This window comes from Condylura cristata, unplaced genomic scaffold (genome assembly GCF_000260355.1).
Source record: "Condylura cristata isolate star-nosed mole 26May11 unplaced genomic scaffold, ConCri1.0 scaffold00006, whole genome shotgun sequence".
Classification (NCBI taxonomy): Eukaryota; Metazoa; Chordata; class Mammalia; order Eulipotyphla; family Talpidae; genus Condylura; species Condylura cristata.
The window spans coordinates 17114580-17139000 of NW_004567107.1; the positions used below are offsets into that span (position 1 = coordinate 17114580).

At 40.7% G+C, this 24421-nt stretch overlaps 1 protein-coding gene across 1 annotated transcript in view; it reads left to right on the forward strand.

The window, feature by feature from the left end:
• Positions 1 to 24421, forward strand: part of SVEP1 (sushi, von Willebrand factor type A, EGF and pentraxin domain containing 1) — a 146495-nt gene that overhangs the window by 118716 nt on the left and 3358 nt on the right. The window contains exons 41-47 of the mRNA XM_004677442.2: positions 2914 to 2977; positions 6290 to 6463; positions 7507 to 7683; positions 10708 to 10878; positions 17048 to 17143; positions 18763 to 18858; positions 22887 to 22980. Coding sequence (XP_004677499.1) covers positions 2914 to 2977; positions 6290 to 6463; positions 7507 to 7683; positions 10708 to 10878; positions 17048 to 17143; positions 18763 to 18858; positions 22887 to 22980 — 872 coding nt within the window. The remainder of the gene's footprint in view (positions 1 to 2913; positions 2978 to 6289; positions 6464 to 7506; positions 7684 to 10707; positions 10879 to 17047; positions 17144 to 18762; positions 18859 to 22886; positions 22981 to 24421) is intronic.

Below are 24421 nucleotides of genomic sequence, written 5' to 3' on the forward strand. Positions count from 1 at the left end.
AAATACTTTTAAAAAATTGGTTTGTAACCACTAGAATTGGCTCATGAATAAACACGTTATTTCATAACCAAACAAAAGGGGAAGAATTCTTTTTTTCAGTGCTACCTCAGTGGTGCCCAAGTAATGGAGGAAGGCAGGTTTACTCTTAGAGAAATATTCCAATCAATTTATAATAGCATTTCAGTTCCAGAACTTACAACTCATATGATTTAGTGGATTTAGGTTATCATCATCATGGGTGCTAATAGCAAGGGAACAAATAGAGGCAACCAGGTGTTATGTTCCCCTGGATGGAAAGATACAACTCCTTCTGCGAAGTCTTCCCCACCCCTAAAAAAGAATAATTAGTGTGACTCACACCAAGGCTCTAAATCTAACCATTAGTATCAAAGACAGAAGAATTTATTACATGATATCAGCAAAATCCTCTCTGTAGAAGTAACCACAGGACAAATGACCCTGTTTTCCAGTTTCTGAGACGAACACATCAACTGGGAGAGAGAAAACAAATCAACTGGAAAGAGGGACCTATTGCTGTAAATAGGTACATAGGAGATAAACAAACCAATCTCAATGTGATTGAGATTTTGGTCCTGATTAAACTTAAATTTAAATTTAAAAAATTAAATTATGACAGTTATGCAAAATTAGAAATTTGAACACTAACTGAACATTTTGTCAATATTCAGTTTGCTACTTAAAGCAAACTGTGTGATAATGTTATTGTGGTTACAGTTTTTAAAGCCCTTATTTTCTAGTGGTGCAAACTGAAGTATTTACTACTAGGTGACTTGATTTCTGAGATTTGATTCAAAATAATGTGGGTTCATGGAAAGTTAGGTGGGGCTTAGATAAAGCAGGGTTGCCTTGAGCTGATTGCTTCAACTGACAGTGGCTCTATGTGAGTTTGTTGTACTTTTCTTTCTAATGTTGTAGTTTTTGTGTTTGAATTTTTCCATAAGACAGTTGAAAAAAAAAAGTAACACTTAATTTTATAAAACTAGTAATTTTCTTGAAAAGCCAGTGTGTTTAGATCAAAACCAATGGAATTTTTACAGGTAAGGATTTTCCAGTAATTAAAATGATAGCTCAGAGAGAATACCTGGCATAGAAAAATAAGGGTGGAGACTTAGCCTATGAAGCCAGATTAAAAAACAAAAAGTAGAGGTAATGACTCCTTTTTAGGTATCTTGCTAATTTAGGACAGAGCTCCAGCCCATAAAATGTCCAAAGTGCTCTCAGAAGTAAAAATAAAGTGAGAAAATCTATACACTGAATTTCATATGCTTGATATAGTCAAATTGTTAAGGGGAAGGATGTCCTAAAGGAACTCTGCAGAGTCTTATGGACTCCACCCCCTACTCCAGCTTTCTGGACACTACCCCCTACTCCAGTGATTGGGAACTACAACTCCCAGCAGTACCAGGGAGAGAACTGCGAGAACCCAAGGGCGGAGCTAGCAGGAATTCTGGGACATTTGGGGGATAAATAAGGCGAGATTGCATCTCACGTGCTCTCTCTCTTGCTGGGGAAACAGCTTTCCTGACTGCGTGACTCGGACTCGGTGTGTTCAGTCAGCCTAGCTGTAAGGTATTGCAGTTACTTTGTGTCCCGCTCTCTTTCCCTGGGTTGTTTCCTATTCCTTTCCCCTTTTGTAAATAAACCCGTTATTGACCCTTTTGTGTGTACCTGCAGTGTAACTGAATTGTGAGCTTGTGGGTGAGGCCCCACAGACAGGCAGCCAGGTCCACTCTGGGCTACCCTGTAACAAAACCCCTGACTACATTGCTTAGAGCCTAATTTTTTTAAAGATTGCAAAATTGTACTTATTTATTATTCCATAGTAGATTAGTAATTTCAAACATGAGAAAGTGTTAACATGAGGAAGAATGATGATTGAAATAAGCAATAGGAGGAAGTACACTCAAAAAATTTTATCAAGAAAATCAGAGAACAGTACTTTACCTCCATAATCCCTGCAATAACTGTGGGGTCAAATGGCCTACATAGTCGAGGGCTATATAATAGTGAAGAATAAACAAAAGGTGTATTCTGAGTAATATTTATAAATAATTTTTAATAAGGCAGAAAAATAAATTTTCAAAAGATTTTATACAAAATATTTAAAATTTTAAATGTGTGAGTCATTCATAGTGTAAGTTTATCTTTAAGAGATAAATGACACTGTTGAGAAATCCAGTCCTCATACCAGCAAGCTTTGTTAGCATGTTTCATGGTCAAGGGTTTAAAACTCCCAATGCAGGGCCCTCCCTGGTGGTGCAGGGGGTTAAAGCGCATCACTAAGATTTGAAAGCCACTTCCACATTAGTTTGATCCCCACGTGCCCCGGAGGTGATCCACATGGCGCAACAGACCTCCCCTGACCCACCTGCTGTTCCCCTCAGCAGTGTACTTAGTCGATCTGCCTGTTCTATTCCCCACTCTGTCTCTGGTGAATCCTCTCACCGCCCCTGCACCTCTGGCCTGTACCCCAGTTCTGTATGTACAAATAAATAAATCTTAAAAAAAACCCAATGCAGTGTGCTTTGCTGTACCTCTCAGACACTGAAAAATAAATTCAATTCAAAATATTTTTTAAAAACACTAAGCAAATATACCTCTTTAGCTTGTCAAATCTGCTTCGTCACTTTGTCATTGATTATAATTGCTCATCAGTTAAATAGAAAGCAGTCTTAATCTAAGTGACAGTAGTCAGCCAGAGAGTGAATTTGCAAGTAATTATTTCAAATATTTTTGAAGTCTAAGCCTAGTCCTTAAAACTAATGATTTTATTTAGTATTCCAGTGCTGAGAGATTCAAGTTCACAGCTAAGATTACTTTGTTTGCATTCCTTATTATCATTTCATTGTAGGGTTATTATCATGTCAGTGACCTTTTTTCATTGGTTCACAGGGAAACAAGGAACGTGTCTGTCAGGAGAACAGAGCATGGAGTGGAAGGGTAGCAACGTGCAAAAGTAAGTGAGTTACCCTCAGCCACACCGGACATAGTACCATGGTTGCTATGCAACTACGTGGCCACTTTTTTTTTTTTTAAGATTTATTTGTGCATACAGAGCTGGAGTACAGGCCAGAGACTCAGGGGCGGTGAGAGGATTCACCAGAGACAGAGTGGGGAACAGAATAGGCAGATCAATGAAGTACACTGCTGAGGGGAGCAGGGGACGGGTCAGGAGAGGTCTGCCACGCCATGTGGTCACCTCCGGGGCAGGCGGGAATCGAACTCAGGTGAAAGTGGCTTTAAATTCTCAGTGCTGTGCTTTAACCTGCTGTGCCACCAGGGAGGGCCATACGTGGCCACTCTTTATAAATCAGTTTCAGTCCTCGCTGGTGGCACAATGGGTTAGTACGCAACACTGCAAGCAGGGTGCCAATGCTTTAGTGCCAGTTCAAATCCCCATAGCAGGGGTGATCCACATGGCACAGCAGGCCTCTCCTATCTCACCCACTACTGCCCTCAACAGTGTTCTTTATTGATCTGCCTGTTCTGACCTCCTCCTATCTCTGGTGAATTCTCTCGCCACACCTGCATCTCTGAACCCCAGTTCTGTATGCATACAAAAAAAATAAATGAAATAAATAAGTGAATGAAATGTTTCATACATTTTTCTTAAGAAATTTTTATTTGCTTCCATAAACTGTATGACAGTTTTTAATAGGCTTTTGCTCAAGGGCAAAAACTAATAAAAGGATCAAAAATTATAGTAGAAGTTAATGATTAAATTGAAATAGAGTACATGATTATTGACTCTGGCATGGCAAACATTTTGTTTAGAAACTAGTTAACTATTAATTTATTTGCATTCTTTTTCTGTTATTCCCCCCAAATAATTATAAATTAGGAAGCGTTTTGGCTTTTAGAGTTGCTTTTTGGTAACAGAACTGGCCAATACTGACAACTGTTTAAAGTGATGAGGCATAGCTGTCAAACAAATGCATTTTCACATTTTTTTGTGGAATTTTGCATGAACTCATTTTTTAAGATTTACTTCTAGTTATTTATGCATACAAGAACTGGGGTATAGGCCAGAATTATGAGGCAGTAGGTGGTGAGAAGATTCAACAAGGACAGAGTAAGGAGCAGAACAGGCAGATCTACTGAAACGCACTGCTGAGGGGAGCAGTGGACAACACAGGAGAGGTCTGCTGCGCCATGTGGGCCAGCGCCCTGGCTGGGGCTCCAATTCAGGCCTTCACTGTGATAATGCTGAGACTTAATCTCTGTGCTACCAGGGAGGCCCCAGAATCTTAAATCTTTTAAGGAATAAATTATAGTTGAACTCAATGGAAGCTGACTATTTTTATTTCTACAAATCTTGTAGAAATGCTATACTAAAGAAATATTTTAGGAAACATTAAGTGACAGGTTTCATGTCATGGAAATGCATTTGTGGGCATTCCTGATTACATATATATATATATATATATATATACACACACACACATATATATATATATACACATATATATATGTATATATATATAATTTCAAGTCTTCGTTATCAAAAACAATGTGAATATTTGTGCAGGGGAGATAAGTGGGATGTGAAAGGAAACATGCATGTCTGCCATGGTGTTGGTGAGGGGATTGTTACACTTTTGCCACAGGTTTATTTCAGGTTTCAAAGATAGTAGTTCATTTAGTCTGTCTCTGAAATTCATGACAGTAATAGAAAGTGCTGTGTGAATCCATTTGTTCTTGGTGTTTTTCTTTCTAAATGATAAGATCTTTGCAGAAAATTAGAAAACACAAATAAGAAAAATAGTAGCTTTAATCCCACCACTCAGGGATAAAGGCTACTGATATTTTTATGTATTTCATTGTACCCATTTTTTCCTAGGCATATAAAAAATATAATTTTGGAGGAAAGAAGTACTCATTCTGAGCAGCTTGACTTGTAAAATTCTTAATATAATTACTGAATTATTATACATTTTAATATTCATATCTGGCAGAGTCAGGGAATCTGTTCAGATCAGTAGGGTTTCCTTGACCCCATCTTTCTTGAAACACGGCCCACTGGTCAGCAACATTAGTAGTACTTGGGATCCTGTTAGAAACACAGATTCTCAGGCTCCATCCAAATCCTTTTTAATCAAAGTTTGTGTATTAACAAGATCCCTAGATGATTCCTATGCACAGAACAGACAGGGAAGCACAGCCTTAGGACAGTGGGTTTTAGCCATCAACGCATTGGAACGTCCTAGGGAGCTTGCCCGGTTACATCAGTGAAGTTGGTAGCTCTGGGTGTGAGATCCCTCATCCATGTATTTTTATTGTTTTATTGAGGGTACAATGGTGTACACCACTGCATATGATTAGAGGGTCAGGATCACCCCTCATGTGTTGGTCCCCCCCACACGCACCAGAGTCCATGTGCTCCCCCCCCCTCATTGATGTATTTGTAGACTCCAAGGTCATTCCAAGGAACAGTCAAGGTTAAGATACATGGGCCTAGTGTGTGTGTATTCCACCAGCTGCAAGAAGCCCAGAGAGTCAGTTAGCATCTAATCCAGTGGCTCCCAACTCGAGGTGAACACTGGGATCATTTGGGGAGCTTTGAAGAAAATATCAAAAGCAAGACCATGAATGACAGTGAAGTTCTGGCTCATGGTTGACACAGGACCTTAGGCATAAAGCTTGCAAGGTGTCACCATAATTGGTCACTAGACATCCCCTACTTTCATAAAGATCATAAACTCAAGATTCAAACCCACATATTGAGATTCTAGGATCCATGGTCCCACTTTCCTCAAAGTACATATGAGTTTTCTCACTTGGGGCAAAATCCTCATACAATTTATTATAAGTTAAAGTTTCTATATTTAGCCAAAAAAACCACAAAAACTAAAAATGGAAAAAAAGAAACAGAATGCTAAGTAACATTTAAATTTCAGATTTGAAATTTAATTAAGTAAATAAATTTAATTAAATAATTTTCAAAGTAAATATGCCCCATGAAAGATTTGGGACATATTACTCTAAAATTACATTTGTTACTTAACTGATATTCAAATTTAACTGGGTGTCCTGTATGTTATCTGGTCAGTAAGCTGTAACAATTAAATTGGATAATGTCCGGAAAGTGCTTGGTCTCTAATTGCCTGTACATATTAACCCAAAACTTACTCATTCTAGGGTCTTCCTCCTTCAGTGAGTGCCTTGACATGAGTAGGCGTAGTATTTCATGTGGTGCATCAGGTACCCCGAGCAAGTTGTGCAGCAGGTGGGGAGCAGCATTTAATTTGAGTTTTTCTTTTCTCTTTAGAGGCCAAGTGCAAAGCTCCACTTGAGTTTCTGAATGGGAAAGCTGAAGTTGAAAACACAACCTCTGGGCCCAGCATGGTATATTCCTGCAACCGAGGTTACAATCTTGAAGGAGCGCCTAAAGCATACTGCACTGAGCGTGGAACTTGGAGCCACCCAGCTCCTCTCTGCAAACGTGTGTGTTGACTTTACGGGGGGTTTTAACCAGATTCCGTTTCATGAGTAGTTTCCCAAATATCAGAAACAGAAAACTTTACAAAATGAGCCTGGTTCAGCAGTCTCCAGCATATTCTCAAGAACATGCCAAGCGATCCAGGAAAAATATAGTATAGACGTATAAATAACTACAGTTAGTTATAGCTAATATATAAACACTACTAGTTATAACCACTGGAATGAAAGCTAGTGATATATTCATAAGCAAGGTACCAACTGAGAGGTCTGGTTACTGTTCAAAGTATCCTAATGCCATAACTGAACCTCTGTGGTTCAGCTGACACCAACCTTGCTTGCTCATTTTGCATTGAAAATAAAAAGCGAAATTGCTTGAAATGTCCATTGAAAATCAAAAAAAAAATTGAAATTACTTGAAATGTGTGTTGGGACGTGTCACACATTTTCACTAAGAAACCTTTATGTGATCATTTTCTCTTTTCCCTTCAGACCTATAAAAGGTCTCCATCTTTGTCAATACACCTTGCAAACTCTAAATTTAGAGTCGATTGTAGTGTGGATCTAAATCATACTCAGCTGACTTAGAAACGCTTGGTGATTCTCAGGCTCATCCTGCTGAAGGATGCCCAGTAAGAGAAAAAAGTGACATTTCCTCTTTGTTCTTAATATTCTTCAAATCTGTCTGATTTCTAGTGCATTTTTTGTCTCCCCAATGCTGATCCAAAAAAAAAAAACTATAATGATGCGATGCAGTGAGCCATAATTTCAGGCAATTATTTAATTGACCATTTTCAAGGCTTAGGATCACCTGTTAGTGGTTGGATGACTTGGTGGTTTGAGATCTTATCTGATTTTATCCTTACAGATAATGCAATGTGAATGTAACAAAAGCCAGAGTTTAATGTTTGATGCTCTGTATATTTAAGTCTCATGTTGTTGTTATTATTATGTATTTTTAAGTCTCATGTTGCACTCATGCTCTGCCCCTAAAGAAATAAATTAAGAGGGAAAATATGGGTAAGCATTTTTTTGTCTTTTTAACAGCAAATCCTTGCCCGGTTCCTTTTGTGATCCCTGAGAATGCTGTGCTTTCTGAGAAGGAGTTTTACGTTGATCAGAACGTGTCCATCAAGTGCAGGGAAGGCTTCCTGCTCCAGGGACAGGGTGTCATTACCTGCGGTCCTGACGAGACGTGGACACAGACAAGTGCCAAGTGTGAAAGTGAGTCCACAACTGGGGTCCCTTAATGGCATGAATACAGACTGTCTCCCCATCTTTGCGGGATATTTCTAATCAAGTAACTTAATTTTAGACATGGAGATCTCTGCCTTCTGGTCACCAGCTTCTGTGCCGATAACCTTAAAAAATTCAGAGATTTTTAAAATTCCAAATATAAAAAGAAAAATAACTCTCTAGAACCAGGCTAAAGCCTACCTGGCCAGGTTTCATTGAACCTATTTTCAAAATGTGCTCTTCTAAGAATTAGCAAGCTATTACCTTTAAATACATATTTTCCTCTAGCTTGTCAGAATCCTCACATTCACTAGGGGCCTCAAGAATGAGCAAGCTATTACCTTTAAATACATATTTTCCTCTAGCTTGTCAGAATCCTCACATTCACTCCTCAAGATACTGCAAGATACTGGTTCTCAAACAGGAGCCTGCATCAAAACCTCCTGGAGGATTTGTTAAAACAGATTGCTGGACTCCACCCCAGAATTTCTCATTTAGCATTTCTATACATCACAGGTTAACATTATGATGCTGCTGGTCCAGGAGCCACAGTTTGAAGTGTTCTGGCTCACAACAGGATGATATAGAATACATAGACTGGACCATCTCTTGCTTTCTTGCGATAACTCTCAACATCTCAACACACACTGAAAACATCTCCCCTATCCAACATCCTGCCCTTCAGATGCCCTTACAGACCAGTTAACAAATACTCATTGAATCTAATCAGATGCAAGGCACTGAGCTATAGTATAAAAATGTTATACCTACAATGGCTCCATCTTCAAAGCATTTGCACTCCAATGCAGATAAGATTTTTATGCATAAGGCCGTGATCACTCTGCAAACAGAGACCTGGATTTGAATGCTATCTTCCAAACTTTCTAAATTGATAGTTAAGCTACTGCCTAACTTCTCTCAACCTAGGACTCTCATTTGTTAATAAACCAATCAAATCAATAATATCCATCCTATAGGTTTATTTTGAAGAATAAATGAATTGGTGTGCACTAGTGGTATCTCTTAATAGCAAAAGTTTCACTGATAACACAAGTCCGTGAATTTTCTGTTTCACAGCTTGTTGTGCTTCACAGTGCAAATCCAGGTAAGTAGGAACTATAATTTCAGCAAGGTATACCAAAATTTTAAGCAATCTACTGCTAACGCAACGGGAAGAGCTAAGTATGTGTGTGCTTTTGTCCTTTGATCTGGTTGAAAGGCACCAGCCTCAATTGCAGCAGGTCAAGTGGTCTGATTCTGGGCAAATACTCCACAGTGGCACTGATGTCCTGAGACTTACCACCCAGGACCCTGGAAACCCGTGCAAGGACAGACATGCACTTTTTACAAATGCCCCTGCAGTGCATGCTAGCTATTTCTCAGTATTCTTGAGAGGATGGGGGTTGCCTTGGAGAGGAGACAGTTTCCTCTATTTGTTTTCTCAGTCCTCCTTTTGCATTTTCGATTAGACAGGAAGTCTTTGGCTTAGAACAAAATCTCCTGCCTGAGGAAGCCACTCTCCTCATTATACACCCGAACTCTTAATTATCCCTACAACTCAGTAATTAAAATTTAGTGTGCATGAGAATCACCCAGGGAGAGTATGGAAGAAGCAGATTCATGCACTAGAAACCTCAGCAATTTGCATTTTTAATAGGAAGCCCAGGTGATTCCCACAGTGACTCCACACTTGGCTGACCGTTCGTGGAGACCACCATCTCACTGTATCTTTCTCCAAACTGCTTCTCTGACCTGGAATCTTTTCCCCTCTGATTTCTGCTTTGTCGCCTGCTCAAAATGACAATGTCACTGTGAATTGTATCCTGACCATCCTGAGCATAATGAATTACTGTCATCTCACTTTTCTGTAGAACAGTGTCCAAGCCTCTTATACAACCTTTGTAAATCGTATTGCAGCCTGTCTTTGTCTTTCTCTGGTGATCTGAGCAAAGGAATAGTATTTTCTTCATTTGCTCCTTTCTAGTTTTTAATACACGGTAGGTGTTAGTACATCTTTGCTATGACTGATTGCATTCGTGTTTTTAATCTACCTTAGAAGGAAAGGAAAATTTTGAAAGATCATACAAATTGATTGATCCCTTTGACAAATTGTAATAGTATTATGACCACAATGTAACCTTTCACAAGCCAGGTCTTGAAGATGTACCCAACGTTAGACTTTACAAAAGTGGATGATGGTTAGAGACCTAACTAATCGAATCCTTGTCTTGTGGGCCACCCCCCCCACCCCAGTAAATCTAGTTATCTCAATATTTCTTCTAAAATTCTCAACATAAAATAACTTATGAAAAAATTTCTCAAAATATACACTACTTGCCATTTTAGGAGAGAATTAGTATTCAGTCTCACACATTCCAAAGGCAGAGTCATTGCTTCTCAAGGTCATTGCAATCTTGGAAAGAGGGACATTGATGGGAAATCCTGACTGTCATTAACCTCATCAGAGCACAGGTGTGTCAACTAAGTATTGTAGGCTAGGAGAAATATTTATTCATTTCTTCATTTTTCAACCATGTATGAAGAGCCTATGGTAGTGTTTGAAGCACCAACATAACAGCCTTGATGGAATATGCAGTACTAACGACATAGCCATCTTTACTTTAAAATGATGGGCTGGGCTACAATTAACCCCCAGGCTTCTCTGCATCTAATTTGATCAGCTTCCTACCTTGAAGTTCTCAGCAGTCACCTCGTAGAAAGGTACCACAGCTCATCTTTGGTCTCCCACAGACTTCTGGCCTTGTGTTTAAAATAGCTCACCTTCAATATTTGGATCAGAAGGCAAAACTTTTGATCTTGAAAATCTGATTTTTCTTGACAGCAACAGGATATGCTTTTTGCTCCTAGTACCTTTTTGAAATTATGTAGATAAGAGGAGCTTCAGATATTTCATCTTTGCTCTTTAAACTGATCCAATCTTAGAGACGAGACTGTGTTTTCTTCCATCTGCTGGCTATTAAGCACATACTTAATTGTTTTGTTTTCCTACAGAAATTTCATGTGGTCCACCAGCTCATATAGACAATGCAATTGCCCGAGGTGTACATTACCAGTATGGGGACATGGTCACCTATTCATGCTACAGTGGGTACATGCTGGAAGGTTCCCTAAGGAGTGTCTGCCTAGAAAATGGAACCTGGACATCACCTCCTATTTGCAGAGGTAAGCAAACATTTGAATGGCTTTTTCCTCATGAAGGTGTAGGGAAATGTACCTGGACAATTGATAGAGTCAACAACTAGTATGCATGTTACTTTATTTTTCCTTGGTTTTAAAATATTTTCTTCACATCTGCTAACTTTTTGGGTTAGCATAAATTCCTTCTGGAATTTTGGATTTCTTTATGGGTTTGCGTTTTGAAAGTTGGACACAAAAAGAACTCTGAGCTGACACACTTCCTGAGTCAATCAAGACTAGTCTTCCCCAATCTCAGGAGTGTTCTTTGGCTGGTGGGAAGGAGGGCAGCTGGCTCATGTCTGAGCCATGGGGTACCTCCTGAACACTCAGGTGTTTCAACACAGATTCCAGCTCCCACATCCTGGGCAGGGCCTGAGCCCTGCTGGGGATGGCCATCCCCATAGAAGATAGAGTTTGAGAGAAGAGGTACCAGGTGACTCCAGGGGAGAGGAACCCAACCCTGGTATCTCTGCTGTAGGTGCTAGAAAGATGACCACTCCTTGTTCTTATGAGTAGTGCTGAACTGAATTTGCAAATGCAAGGATGAATTTTGTGTGTACTTTCAGTAAAATCTTCAGAGAAGGGAAGTCAGGTGTTCTATGCTTGAAATTCTGCAAACGGGAAAGAACTAAAGTGTCCTTCTAAAACTTACACTTTTCTAATAAAATATTATTTTACAAATCATAATGCTTCCATTCTACAAATATTTACTGAAACTCAGGAACTAGATTCATGGACAGGACAGATATTCCCAAGGAACTAAAAGGACAATGTGCCTGTTGCACGTGTTGTCCACAAGGACCATAGTCAGATTTAGATTTGCAGTAGAAAAGTCCATCTTTAATGACTTGGGGCAGGGGAAGTTGAGGATGTCAACAGATGAATGGCTGGGCCTTGGAGAATGCAAGAGTTATCACACAAGAATGGGGACTGTCTGGAAGCACCAGTGAGAAGTGATTGTACCAGCACATGGGAGTCTCAGAGAACCCCAGCCTTGGAATGAGGGGACTCTCAAGGAGGTGGCATGTTCAAGGAATAGCCCAGCTTTCACTGAGTCCAGAGGTCAGAAAGGGCTGTGTGCTTGTCTGCATGCTGGTTCATTTCTTCTCTCTTTTTTTTTTTTTTAAGATTTATTTATTTGTGCATACAGAACTGGGGTACAGGCCAGAGGCTCAGGAGAGGTGAGAGGCTTCACCAGAGATAGAGTGGGGAGCAGAACAGGCAGATCAACTAAGTACACTGCTGAGGAGAGCAGCGGGCGGGTCAGGAGAGGTCTGCCACACCATGTAGTCACCTCCGGGGCAGGTGGGAATCGAACTCATGTGGAAGTGGCTTTAGCCTCTCAGTGCTGTGCTTTAACCCACTGCACCACCAGGGTGGGCCATCTGGTTCATTTCTTCACTGTTGGTTTTGAGCTATCAAGAGGGAGTACAGTACCAAAAGCACGCTCACTAGAGCATTTGCCAGTCTTCTAGAAGGTGCATTGCCCTTATTCCCCTGCTTCCTGAACTCCCAAATCATAAGGCCTTGGTAACTCTTTTCAGGATCCCCTAGTTGCTTCTACCCCTCCCAAGCCATTGTGTTCATCCCCAGTCCTGAAGCCACAGAGTTGATCCTGCAGCAGGGCCTCCACAGGTCAATTCCAACTTCGCTTGTGCACTAGACACAGGTGGAACACTGCTCAGGTGAAGACTTGCTAGGCCCGGGCCTTCTTACCCTCCAAAAGGTCACAGTCCACTAGAGCACCCAAGTATGTATGGCCCAAGTTGAAAGCCTTAGCTTGGTGCACAGTCTGAGCGAGGATTGCTGACCTTGCTCTGAGAGCCCAGTGGGGGCAAAGCTGACTCGTGTATGGGTGGAATAATCTGGAAGGACTTAGCAGAGCAGGTAAACCTTGGCTTGGTTCCACTCCAGGCAGAGACAGAAAAGAAGGGCATTCAGGATGGAAGCAAAATGGAGCATGGCAGATTTATTTAAATCCTATTTTTCCAAATGAGACTGGGATTGGTTATATATCTTTAGAAATAATAGTGAACAAAGTGCTTGAGGTTTTATATGTGTGTGTATACATGTATATAAAATATTCGTGTAATTATATATAATTGCATGTGTAATTATATATAATTATGTATATTGCTCTTGAGAGTTAATATATATGCTTGAGATTTCATATATAGATATGGATACATGTTTAATATATATGCTGAGATTGTTACAGGGCACCCCAATGTGAACGGGTTGCCCGTCTGTGGGTCTTCACCCGTGCGTTTACAATTCAATCGTATTATGGACACACTCAAAAAGGTTAAATAATGGATTTATTTATAAGGAGAAAGGTAAAGGAATAACCCAGGGAAAGAGGGAGAGAAATACAAGTTAACTAGAATGTCCTACCAGTTCTGCTGACTTGGACTCCACCTGCACGCTGAAAACCGATTGAGCGCCAAAACCATCAGCAGCGAACCACCAGGCCAAGAGACCCCCAGAGCCCACATGTCCGGTTTTATCCCAACCTGCTCAGCTCCGCCCTCTCGTCCCAGGGTGCTTCTCCTTGGTACTGATGGGATTTGGAGTTCCAGTATCTGGAGTGGGGGCGGAGTCCATGAAACCTGTACCTGTCACAAGATTACATGTTAGGAATGTATTAATATATACCCGGTGGTCTATATCAAGTTTGCACACATATCCTTGTGAACGTGATGTTGGAACCAGAGGGTTCAAGGACCAGAGCCAGAGAAGGACAGAAGTAAGATAAATAGGAATTATATGGAATGAGGCAATTCTGGGCAACACTAGCATTTTCAGGTCAGACAGAAAAGGCGGCACAGAAGCAGTAGCCAGCAAGATTTAGAGGAGGAGGCATTTTTGAAAAGAGGAATAGCTAAGCTTGGCTCAGGCACTGCACAGTCAGGTTTAAAAAAAAAAAGAAAAGGAGAAGCGGCTGTGGGTGATTTTGCAGCAAGCAGTTTCGTTAAAGCTTTTCCTGTGCGTCCCTAACTGCCCGTAAGGCAGTTTTGACATTAAAAAAAGAAAGTGATGAGTTGAGTGGAGCTCTGGGTAGTCCTGGCGGTTGCTTGGAAGCTGATGCTGTTCAGGTGAGTCGAGGCAGAGCAGGCGCCCTATGGAAGACTAGCCGATGGGCTGTAGTCTGTGCTGCATCGATCAGGTGAGGACGCCCCTCGGGACAGCCTGCCCGCCCAGGTTAGGCCCTTGAGGCAGCCGCTTGATTGCCCGGGTGGTGCGGGTGTTCTGCTGACTGGAAGGGCTTTCTGCGTGTTGGCTGGTTGGAGGTCCCCTCGCTGCAGGGCCGGTGCGGGAACACAGAGGGTCAAGGAAAAGGCAGTGTCACTGAGGCCAGTGTGAAGGTGCCCCTGAGGCCAGCACCACAGCTTGTCTTGGTGTCCCTGAGGAACACCGAGTGTCCCCCCGTGGTGCCTCCTGGGGAAAGGATGGCCTCGTCCTTTGTGCTTGTGCCCATTGGCTGTCCTGCTTATCATTTATGTTGCAGAAAAGGGTGGTCACCAGAACCTTATCAGTCCTGATCATGTCCATGGCCTTCAGTGGGAACAGAGAAAGAATTAATATTGATCAGCTGATTTCCCAGTGGTTCCAGTGATAGTGAAAGGGGAAATGAGAAGACCATAATTACAAGGAGCAAGATACTTTACAAATACATGAAGAGAATTAATTGTTGCTTGTCAGGAGCAGATTTTACAGTATTGCTGGAGGGGAGAACCACCCTTTTAGACTTTCCCTGCATCAGATGTGACTGACCTTCCGACCTGCAGCCACTGTGGAGTCTGTAGGACATGTGAGTTTCAGCCCTGGGCAACATGCTGAAAGTGATGATTAGGTCTTTCTGTAGAATTTGGAACAATCGCAATCCTAATTCACACACATGAGAAGAGTTGCTGATCTCAGAAACCTCAGACTCCCATGCAGAAATTCTATGTTATCCAGGAAGACCCAAATGAATTGTTATTTAGTAATGTCTTTGCTTCATTTATATAAATTAAGACAAATGATAATGTCCAAGAAAAAAGTGAAACCAAAGGACTTTCAAAAGGAAGTCATGAAATTGAAATGTGGCCCTTTCATGGGTATAGATTGGTGGCAATCCTGAGCAAAGAAATGACTTTTGAGGCAAAAGATAAAATAAAGAAGGGACCCATTCAAAAAGAAGAGGGGAGTAAAGCAGTAAAACTAAAACGATAAGGTGTTCAAATATGAACATATTGCAAAATAGAAAATATTCAAAAGCATTTAAAACTATAGATTCATGGCAGAATGTGCAAAAAAAATTTTTTTTTGTAGGTTGTGCTAAAGCACTTGTGTTCTGAATCCTTTATTCACTGACAGCATGATACATTTTGAGGGGGCTTGAATTTACTGGAAATACATAGTCATGGATTGTGAAGTTAGACCTCACACTACTCTTCTAGAAAATGATACTACATCAAGTTGGCAAAGAGTTGCTATCTTGTCAACAGAGAAAGAAGCCATGCTGACAAGTGCATAATTATATTAAGGTCAGCTGGAAGCAATTGCTTCATTGACCCATCATTGGCAAACAGCTCTTTCTAGAACTTGATGGACTAGAAATAAAAGGGGAGGGGTTAACTGGGTGTCTGTTACAGGCTATGTAATGAGTTGATTTATCCTGTTAACTTGGGATTAGTGGAAGAGGAATGTATGGTTCATTGGTTTTTTTTTTTAGATCAAAGTTACTGAGAGGCCACGAGTATCTTAGGGATTAAAATCACAACACTCTCAGGCCCTCCCTGGTGGTGCAACAGGTTAAAGTACAGCACTACAAAGCTCAGCACTGCCACTTCTGCTGCCAGGGATCCCCGGCCAGGGAGCTGACCCACATGGCGTGGCAGACCTCTCCTCACCCACCCACTGCTCCCCTCAGCAGTGTACTTCATCCATCCACCTGTTCTGCTCCCCACTCAGTCTCTGGTGAATCCTCTCACTGCTCCTGCACCTCTGGCCTGTACCCCAGTTCTTTACGCATAAATATAAATCTTTAAAGAAAGAAGTCACAACACTCTCTCCACCAACTCCCTGCCCCACAAACTACCACAAATAACTTAAAACTGGTGTGCTTGCCTTCTGTCTCCTGGCTGCTTTCTCTCCAATCCCATCTAAATTGCTGTGCCCAGAGTCCCCTCAAAACCAGTATCCAGTGCCAGCCCCCCAACCCCATCCAGCATCATCAAGATCCTCTCTGTTAGACAAGCAGGCAAAAGAAAAGTTTGAATGACAGAATAAAGACGGCCTAACCAACAGAGATCTCAAGTGGCTAAAAAGGAATGGAATCCAGAACACAGCTTCTTTGACTCACCCTAGTCCTCATGTGGCCTAACTCTGAATCCCAAAGGATACCTATAATGCCAGTGGCCACAGGAAGGTCTCTACCTAACTTCAGGATTTTGAACACTCAGGGAAATGACCAGGAACACATAGGAGAGACCACCTTACCTCCCATATTGATAGGAGAATTAGAGCACATTTAAAAAAAAAAATGCACTCCCAAAAAAATCTGAATGCCTGTACCAGACATGGTGATGGAGGCCAGGCAAGGAGGAAAGATGAGTAGAAAAAATAACCATCAATTGCAGAAGACAGAACAGAAGACAAATATCAGCTGGAGAGTGTGGGAAGTGATTAGTGACATGAGGAGACCCATTGAATAGAGCATGCTGAGTTTAAGAGGGGAGCAAGGGAGGACACCACAATTTGTTTGCTCGGAAACTGGGGGGAAGGTAAGGCTGGAAATGCTTTCCAGAGACATTTATACAGAGTCTTGAAGAATGAAAGGAAGTTTAGCATGCAGAAGGGCAAAGGGAAGAGAAGGGAGCTTTGCAGGTGAGAAAATAATCATCTCTGCAACTGTTGAAGTCAGGTTCATAGCATGTTGGAAAATAATGAACATCTAGATGTGATGATTCTGCTAGGAATTACTAAAAATCAAAAGTGGAGTGTGACAGCCTCACTTCATATACTGAAGTTCCTTCTGGAGATTCAGTTTTGTAACTCTTTCTTAAAGCTCGCATCAAGGAATACTGCACTGTACAGGAGAGATCCTATTTCCTGAAGATGACCCTTCCATAATTGCCGAGATCCCTGACCCCTCTTACTTCTTTTCCAGCGGTGTGTCGATTCCCATGTCAGAATGGAGGGATATGCCAGCGCCCGAATGCCTGTTCCTGTCCCGACGGCTGGATGGGGCGCCTCTGTGAAGAGCGTGAGTCTGTCTTCAAAGCTGATTTGAGTCCTGGTAGCTGCTCACTCAGGGGACTCAATAGGAAGTGACTTTCCTGCTGACAGGAATCCATCCTTGTAATCACCCTGACAGCACACAGGGCAGAATGTGTCAATCAGCTACATAAAATCTCGAATATTACCGACCTCAGAAATCACAATTATTAAGGCCCATCCAAAGTCACCTGCATGTGGAAATTTCCAGCAACCTTGGAAATTAGCTTGTAGAAAAGGGTTTTCCAGGCTTCATTTTTCTTATCTCAAGCCCATTTTCACTGTGTCTTTCTGACTGCTGCCATTGGTCTAAATTCATGGCACTGCAACACTGTTCTTTGTGGACCACCATTTACTCTTTCTCATTACATAGAAATCTTCCAAATTAAGGGACTAAAGCTAGCACCCCTCTATTGACACAGGCTTGCTAACTTAATAGAAAAAAGATGTAATCCTCTTAAATATATATTTGAATTTGAACTTCTAGGAGAATGTCAACAAGTGGTTTTAAATGTTTGTTTCCATATCTTCAAATCTATGGGAGGATAAAATGGCTTCATGTCTCACAGGAGTGTTGTAATCAATGTAAACCACTAGGAATTATTCATGTGATGACTGTATCAGTTTTGTCTAGTGATCAGGCATTTTGTAAGAAATTCTAAAACTTTCTTTGCTATAACTAGAAAGGAAAAACATAATGGAGACGTCCTGAGAATAAATTTAGACTGCTCACTATACATCAAGAGTAATCACACAATGACTAAAAAAAGAAAGACAGAAAGAAATTGTATTTTTCTTCGTCTTCTTCCTACTCATCCCTTTCCCACTTAGAGCTCCCTTACTGGACCTCCTGTGATGCTGAGTCCAAGGACTCGGGGAACCTTTATGCTGGGGTACCCCAACCCCACGAGCCTGCCCTTCTCTGTTAGACCAGGGTTTTCATGTACTTCCAAAGCACCTGGAGGCTGGTAACCTGCCGGTGGTGGTTCAGGAGAGCTGCTTGGGACCTGAGAGGTTTCATGCCAACACTGTTGGTTTGAGAACCACACTTTGAGCAGCAAGGCAGTAGACAGTCTCAAGCCCTTTAAGCAAAATATGCCTCTTTAAAGTATCCAGTAGTTTCTTGAAGGAGTGGTTGCCATGGAGGACGGGGAGGAGATCTGACTCTCAGATCTCATCTCTGAGGAAGTAAGTGGTGAGCTGGCCATGACCACTCAAGTGTTACCCACACAGCCCACGGAACAGCCCCCTTACATTTCATCCAAGACAGAAGAGCACCTGCGGCAGCCAAACCCCCTTAGAGCATATTATGTAATTTGTAATGGAAATCTGAAGCAATAACGCAGGAGAACGTTCTGCTTAGTTTGGGAAGAGAACACAGAGCACTTACAGATTCCCATGCGTGCTCACTGAGAGTGCTTCGGGCACTGAAGCCATCTTCCTGGAGGGGCTCCAGGCTTACTCTTTCCCCAATGATCCTGATCAATAAACAGAACACACTTAGGAAGATCAGTGGGTCATACCGGTTTTACTCCTACTGGAAAGTGGTTTTTAAACTCATGGATGTGAGTATGTGCTCTGCTGAAATCTGTTTCCTCTCCTTTCTAGCAATATGCATTCTCCCCTGTCTCAATGGTGGTCGCTGTGTGGCCCCTTATCAGTGTGACTGCCCACCTGGCTGGACAGGATCCCGCTGTCACACAGGTAAGCTTCCTTTGGGGCTGGGTTTTCATGGTGACTGGGCTCCATGCTGCCTTAGAGGACAATGCTGAATGTCATTCAGATTCCCAGGGAACTAGTTTTCAGGATCTCCTGAAGAGGGCTCCTTGGCTGGAGGTTTCAAAGCTTAATAACTACACTGTCCCATCAGCACCTTCCTGGGTCCTGCACCCAAGTAGAGCACCCAGTCAAGTCTGGTGCCAGCCTTCCTGGTGTCTTCTTCTCTATTTTGCAGGATGTAGAGAAACCATTATGCAGACATTCAGGAGAATATTTCTTTTAATCTCTATGAAGCTAAGTTACTAAAAGTTAACTATAGTTTAGACAGTTAACCATTATTAATACTTTTAACTTTGTTTAGGTAAAAAAAAAAAAACAAGGCTCTAACTAAGCACAACTTAAGTCCAAGTGAAAAAAATTCATGCAAGTCATAGCTGCTTATAACCAAGGAAAATCCCAAACTTGTTTACTGATAAGCATGTTCCCTAAGCAATGTTTGCTTATCTCACATACAGCCTTGACCCCATTATACATACTTGTTTAACTGCTTGAGCAAAGATGTCTCCCCAGCCCCACTAGGTTATAGGCTGCTTGAGGGCAAGCTCACATCTTCCAGATTTCTGTATCCCCAGTCCCTAACACAGTGCCTGCATGTGACAGATTGTTCAGCAAACATCCAATCAATCAATCACTTCTTAAAGGACAGGTTTTTACCTTTTTGCTTTACCTGAATGGTTAGAAGATTATTAAAAAATATAGAACTGGCTGTGTTTATTCAGTAGTCATTCTTACACACATACACACACACACACACACACACACACACCCCCCCCCTGAAAAAAAACAACAACAACACCCCCCATAGAGCAAAAAACAAAACAGACACAGACAAGAGTGGTCGTGAGAGTTCACACTCGGAGAAGCATGTCACTAAGCTTCCAACTAGCACAATTTGAAAGAGGGGGCTATTAATAATTAAAGCTGGGAAAGTTTCTGTTATAGGCAAAATCAGATATGTATTTACCCAATTCCTGAATGTAGAAAAGGAACAATGTTCTAGAAGCTAAATTTGAAGTATGTATTTGAAACTCTTAAAACAATCAACATAACATTTCTTTATAAGAAGTTAACTTTGATATTTACCTACATTTCACATGCATGCAAAATTGAAACACCTGCCAGCCAACCTTGCCCCTTCCAGCCACCTTATCTTCACAGGTGAAATCCTTGTCTCTCTTCGTCCTTCCGTTGAGATCACCAGTATCAGCACTAGACTCTCTTCCTACACAGTATCTCTTGCCTACTCTGTCTCCATTGCCACCAGCTAGTAAAACTCCTCTTCTGTGGATCACTGACAGAGCTTCCTGGTTGACCTTCCCCCTCCATTTCTAAATAACACTATGTACCACTTGTGCTATATCTTTGCTCTGTTTTAGAATCTAAAATGTCTCAGACTGCCTTTTGTTTCCAATCAAGCCCAAATTCACCTGACTCCTAAGGGGCTACAGAGGCTGGTTTCCGCACACCTGATAAACCTTGTCTCCTAACCAGCAGCCACACCTACTCTGCAGTGAAGGCATCCCTGTCATCCCCAAGGAGTCCCTTCCCCCTCCCATCTCTCAGTATTTGCTTGTGGTCTCCCTCTTCTCTCTGCCTATTCAAACCTTTTTCCAACCTGCAAGACCCTGTCAGTTTCTTATCTCAAAACCTGCCCTATATTTGAACATTCCATTTGTACAAACATTACCCAGTTAGAACCAGGTAGTGTGAAGCTCAGCTAAGCTGGTTTATTTGTGTTTCTCATTGCTCCTCAGCTCACTAAATGAAATAAGCTCAGTTACATGGAGCCTACCAGCATCGCTTTTTTTTTAATAGAAGTTACCCCAATGCATACCCTGTTTACACCCCAAGAGTACAGAGCATATACAAGAGGATACAACAGGCGCTCTTGCTCTCTAGAATTGTTTCTAAAGAGAAGAGATCATAGTGATCTGTAAATAGGTAACTAGAGCACATTGAGATAGAGGCTAATTGAATTCACTGTTGCTATAACAACGGTGAAGATGAAGTAAACCCACCTAGGACAGACATTCAGAAAAGGCTTCCCAAGCATTGGGTCAGAGGAAGAGCAGGAGTCTCTGCAAGATGATTCCAGCCAAAGATGTGGAAGCATAACACAGTGTGTTCAGCAAGAGAACACCAAAGCCATGGAAAAAATGTAGAGATGGGGTTGGAAATAAAGCTATCAAAATGGGCAGAGCCAGATTAGGAATAATGAAGTTGGAAGCAGTGATAGCCAAGAAGGGTGGAAAGAATTGAGAGAAACTAGTTAGAAGGTGAATCAGTGATGTGTGGTTATAGATTTGTTGTGAGAATAAAGGTCTCAGAGCAGTCAGAACTGATGCTTTGGACCCCAGAGTGGAAGGTGGTGCCATTTACCAAGACAGATACCCTGGAGGAGCAGATCTGAAGATAAAGAGAAGGGGGGACGTGTGGAAAGACTGAGTCTGAGAGACTGGAACACACAGGTGAGCTCTGATAGGAAGATACTTCAAGGTAGACAGATAACCATCAGAAAACATTCTGAGGAAAAATAAAACCATGCAGAAGACACAAGGTAGGAGAAGGTGGCACAGAATACAACACTTAAGGACCCATATTATGGGGGAGATGTCAAGCTCCTGGACAGGGAAGAGAAAAGTGACTAATTTGTTAGTTCAGCCTGGCACCACTTAATCATCATCATGCTCCTGAAGCAATAATTTTATGTGTGTGTGTGTGTGTGTGTGTATACATACACACGCACATATATCTGATTATATGTACATATATATGCAACTATATACACACATATGTAATATATATTGCAAGCAGAGTCTATAGAGAGCTAGTTTTAGATTACTGGGTTGTGCTTTTGTTATTTTTTAATTCTGCTTTGTGTCCTAATTTCTTTCTTTCTATTTTTTTTTTCGTAGTACTAATAAATGTATTACTCTTAACTCATCTGGAGAGTTCCCTGGGGGCCAAAAGACTGGAATTCCACTTCTTGTCTTCTCTCTTCCCACCAGAGTGCTTATCGCATGCCTGCTACTTGCTGGCATTTCCCCTAAATTTTATGAATGAGTGGTTGAAAAAGTAATATTTATTCATTTCTCACAAAAGACGAATTTCTCATCTGAGGAAGCCTACCTTTCCAAGCTATAATGAGATTGACATAATGAGGTGGAAATATTTCTCATTTTCAACCTTTTCCAAACTCCCTGTAGGAGCAGTATCCTTATCCTTTAACATGTTAATCTTGCTGCTGTTAGGTCTTCATAGGTTTTTAGCATCCTTAGATGGTTTCTAGGATGATTGATGCAGATGAAGAATTTGGTTATGAGGCTAGATTTGTAAGAAAGATGTCTATATAGTTTATTTTTTAGTGTTCACTGGGCTATCATCTAGGGTAATTTTTATATCTCCCCTGGGTTGTGTAATTCCAATTAAAGCTTATAGAAGCCATGAAAGGAGTTTCCTAGCAAACACAAAGGGCTATTGAGTCATTTGTTATTTTAGACAATCCATGTGCCTGATTTATTTTATAACCATTCATATCTGGCGTAAGGATTCAATCAGATTCAGTGCTAGCGCCCAGGAGATTTACAATCTAATTGAGTATATGAAAAATTTATAACTTGGAACAGTATATGTCAAATTGCTGGTAAAGATAAAAGATAAAAACAGATTAAAGAAAATCAATGAACTTGAAGTTATTAGCAAAGGTTTCAAAATTTAGGATGCACTTAACTGGAGATTTAAAATATGAACATTGACTGGCTTGGAAGGAAAAAGGGAAGTCATTGCATATCACCACATGAGGCCAGCCAGGCACAGTGGCTGAGATGCATAATCAGTCTATGAGTAATGGTGGTGAATAGAGTAAAATCAGAGGCAAATCTGATTCTGCTTGCCATCATGGACATCTTCAGAACCACTAAACATTGATTAAATACATGCATTTCTCCTCCCAGCTGTTTGCCAGTCTCCCTGCTTAAATGGTGGAAAATGTGTAAGACCAAACCGATGTCATTGTCTCTCAGCTTGGACAGGACATGACTGTTCCAGGTAAGACAACCCAGAGCTAATGTTCACCTATTATAGAAAAGGTTGGAAATCCAAGCTAAGTTGTCCCAAGATCCAGAAGGTATCTCTATTTTGAGAGTAAACGTTTTCTAATCCAAAAATGTCCATTTTGAGATATACTTTCTAAATCTAAAGCCAACACAAAGAAACACTAGTTAAACAATGATAAATAAAACAGTGGTATGCCAAAATTAAATGATCTTGTGCTCAACTTGGCAGTACATATACTAAAATAGGAGCAACACCTGAAAGGTTTTGACCTGTGCAGGTGTAATACTCAAATGTGTGAAGCATTCCATAGTTTTCTACCACAGAAAAGGGCTGCACAAGTTAATTAATAAACTGCCTCCTTGAACAAAAGATCATGTCCTTCAAAAGCCAGAATGTAAAATAAACCATGGTCATTGTACTGTATTGATGTTCATTGCTTTCCTGATTACACTAAGAAATTGTATTGAGGTTGATGATAAGAAATGTTTATTTTAATGTCAGAATGTTTGTTTCATATTCTTAATGTATATACATTCTCTATTTAACTGCAAAAGAGCCCACAAAAATTTGTTGTCAAGTGGTTTTTCATTTCTAACCAGATAAATCACATAGCTGAGAAAAGATCATAAAAATAAATAGAAAGATAAATAATTTTTAAATAATACAGATTTTGTTTTCTTGGCAAGAGTTCTAATTGGACAGAAAACATAATAGTTTAGGTTGTACAACATAATATTTGTAGATATATCATTATATACTTATCAAAATAAGTCTAGTTGATACCTCACTATAATTATATGTTTAAACTTGTGATAAAAAATTTTGACTTATTTCTCTTATCAGCTTTCACATATATTCCAGAGGTGGAATTGCTATATCATGTAGTAGTTTTATTTTTAATTTTTCAAAGCATTTCCATACAGTTTTCTGTAGTGCTGTGCCAATTTACACTCCCATCAATTTCTCTTCTATCCTCATCAGTACTTGTTTGTTATTCTAAAAGGTGTGAGGTGGTATCTTATTGTGGTTTTGATTTATATTTTCATGTTGACTAGTGATGTTGAGCATCTTTTCATGTAATTCTTGACTATCTGTCTAATAGACATATGAAAAACATCTGTTTCAAATCTTCTACCCATTTTTAATTGGATTGTTTGGGTTTTGCTATTGAGTTATATTTGTTCTTTATAGGTTTTGTATATTGACAACTTAGCAGATACATGATTTGCAAATATTTTCTTCCACTCAGTATGTTGCTTTTTCAATTTGTTGTTGATTTTGTTTGCTGTATAGAGCATTTAGTCCCATTTGTTGATCTTTGCTTTTGTTGCCTTCGCTTTTGGTGTCAAATATAAAAAATCATCACCAACATCAACATCAAGTGGCTTACTGGCTGTAATGCCTTCTAGGAATACCTGCAGTTTTTCCTTCC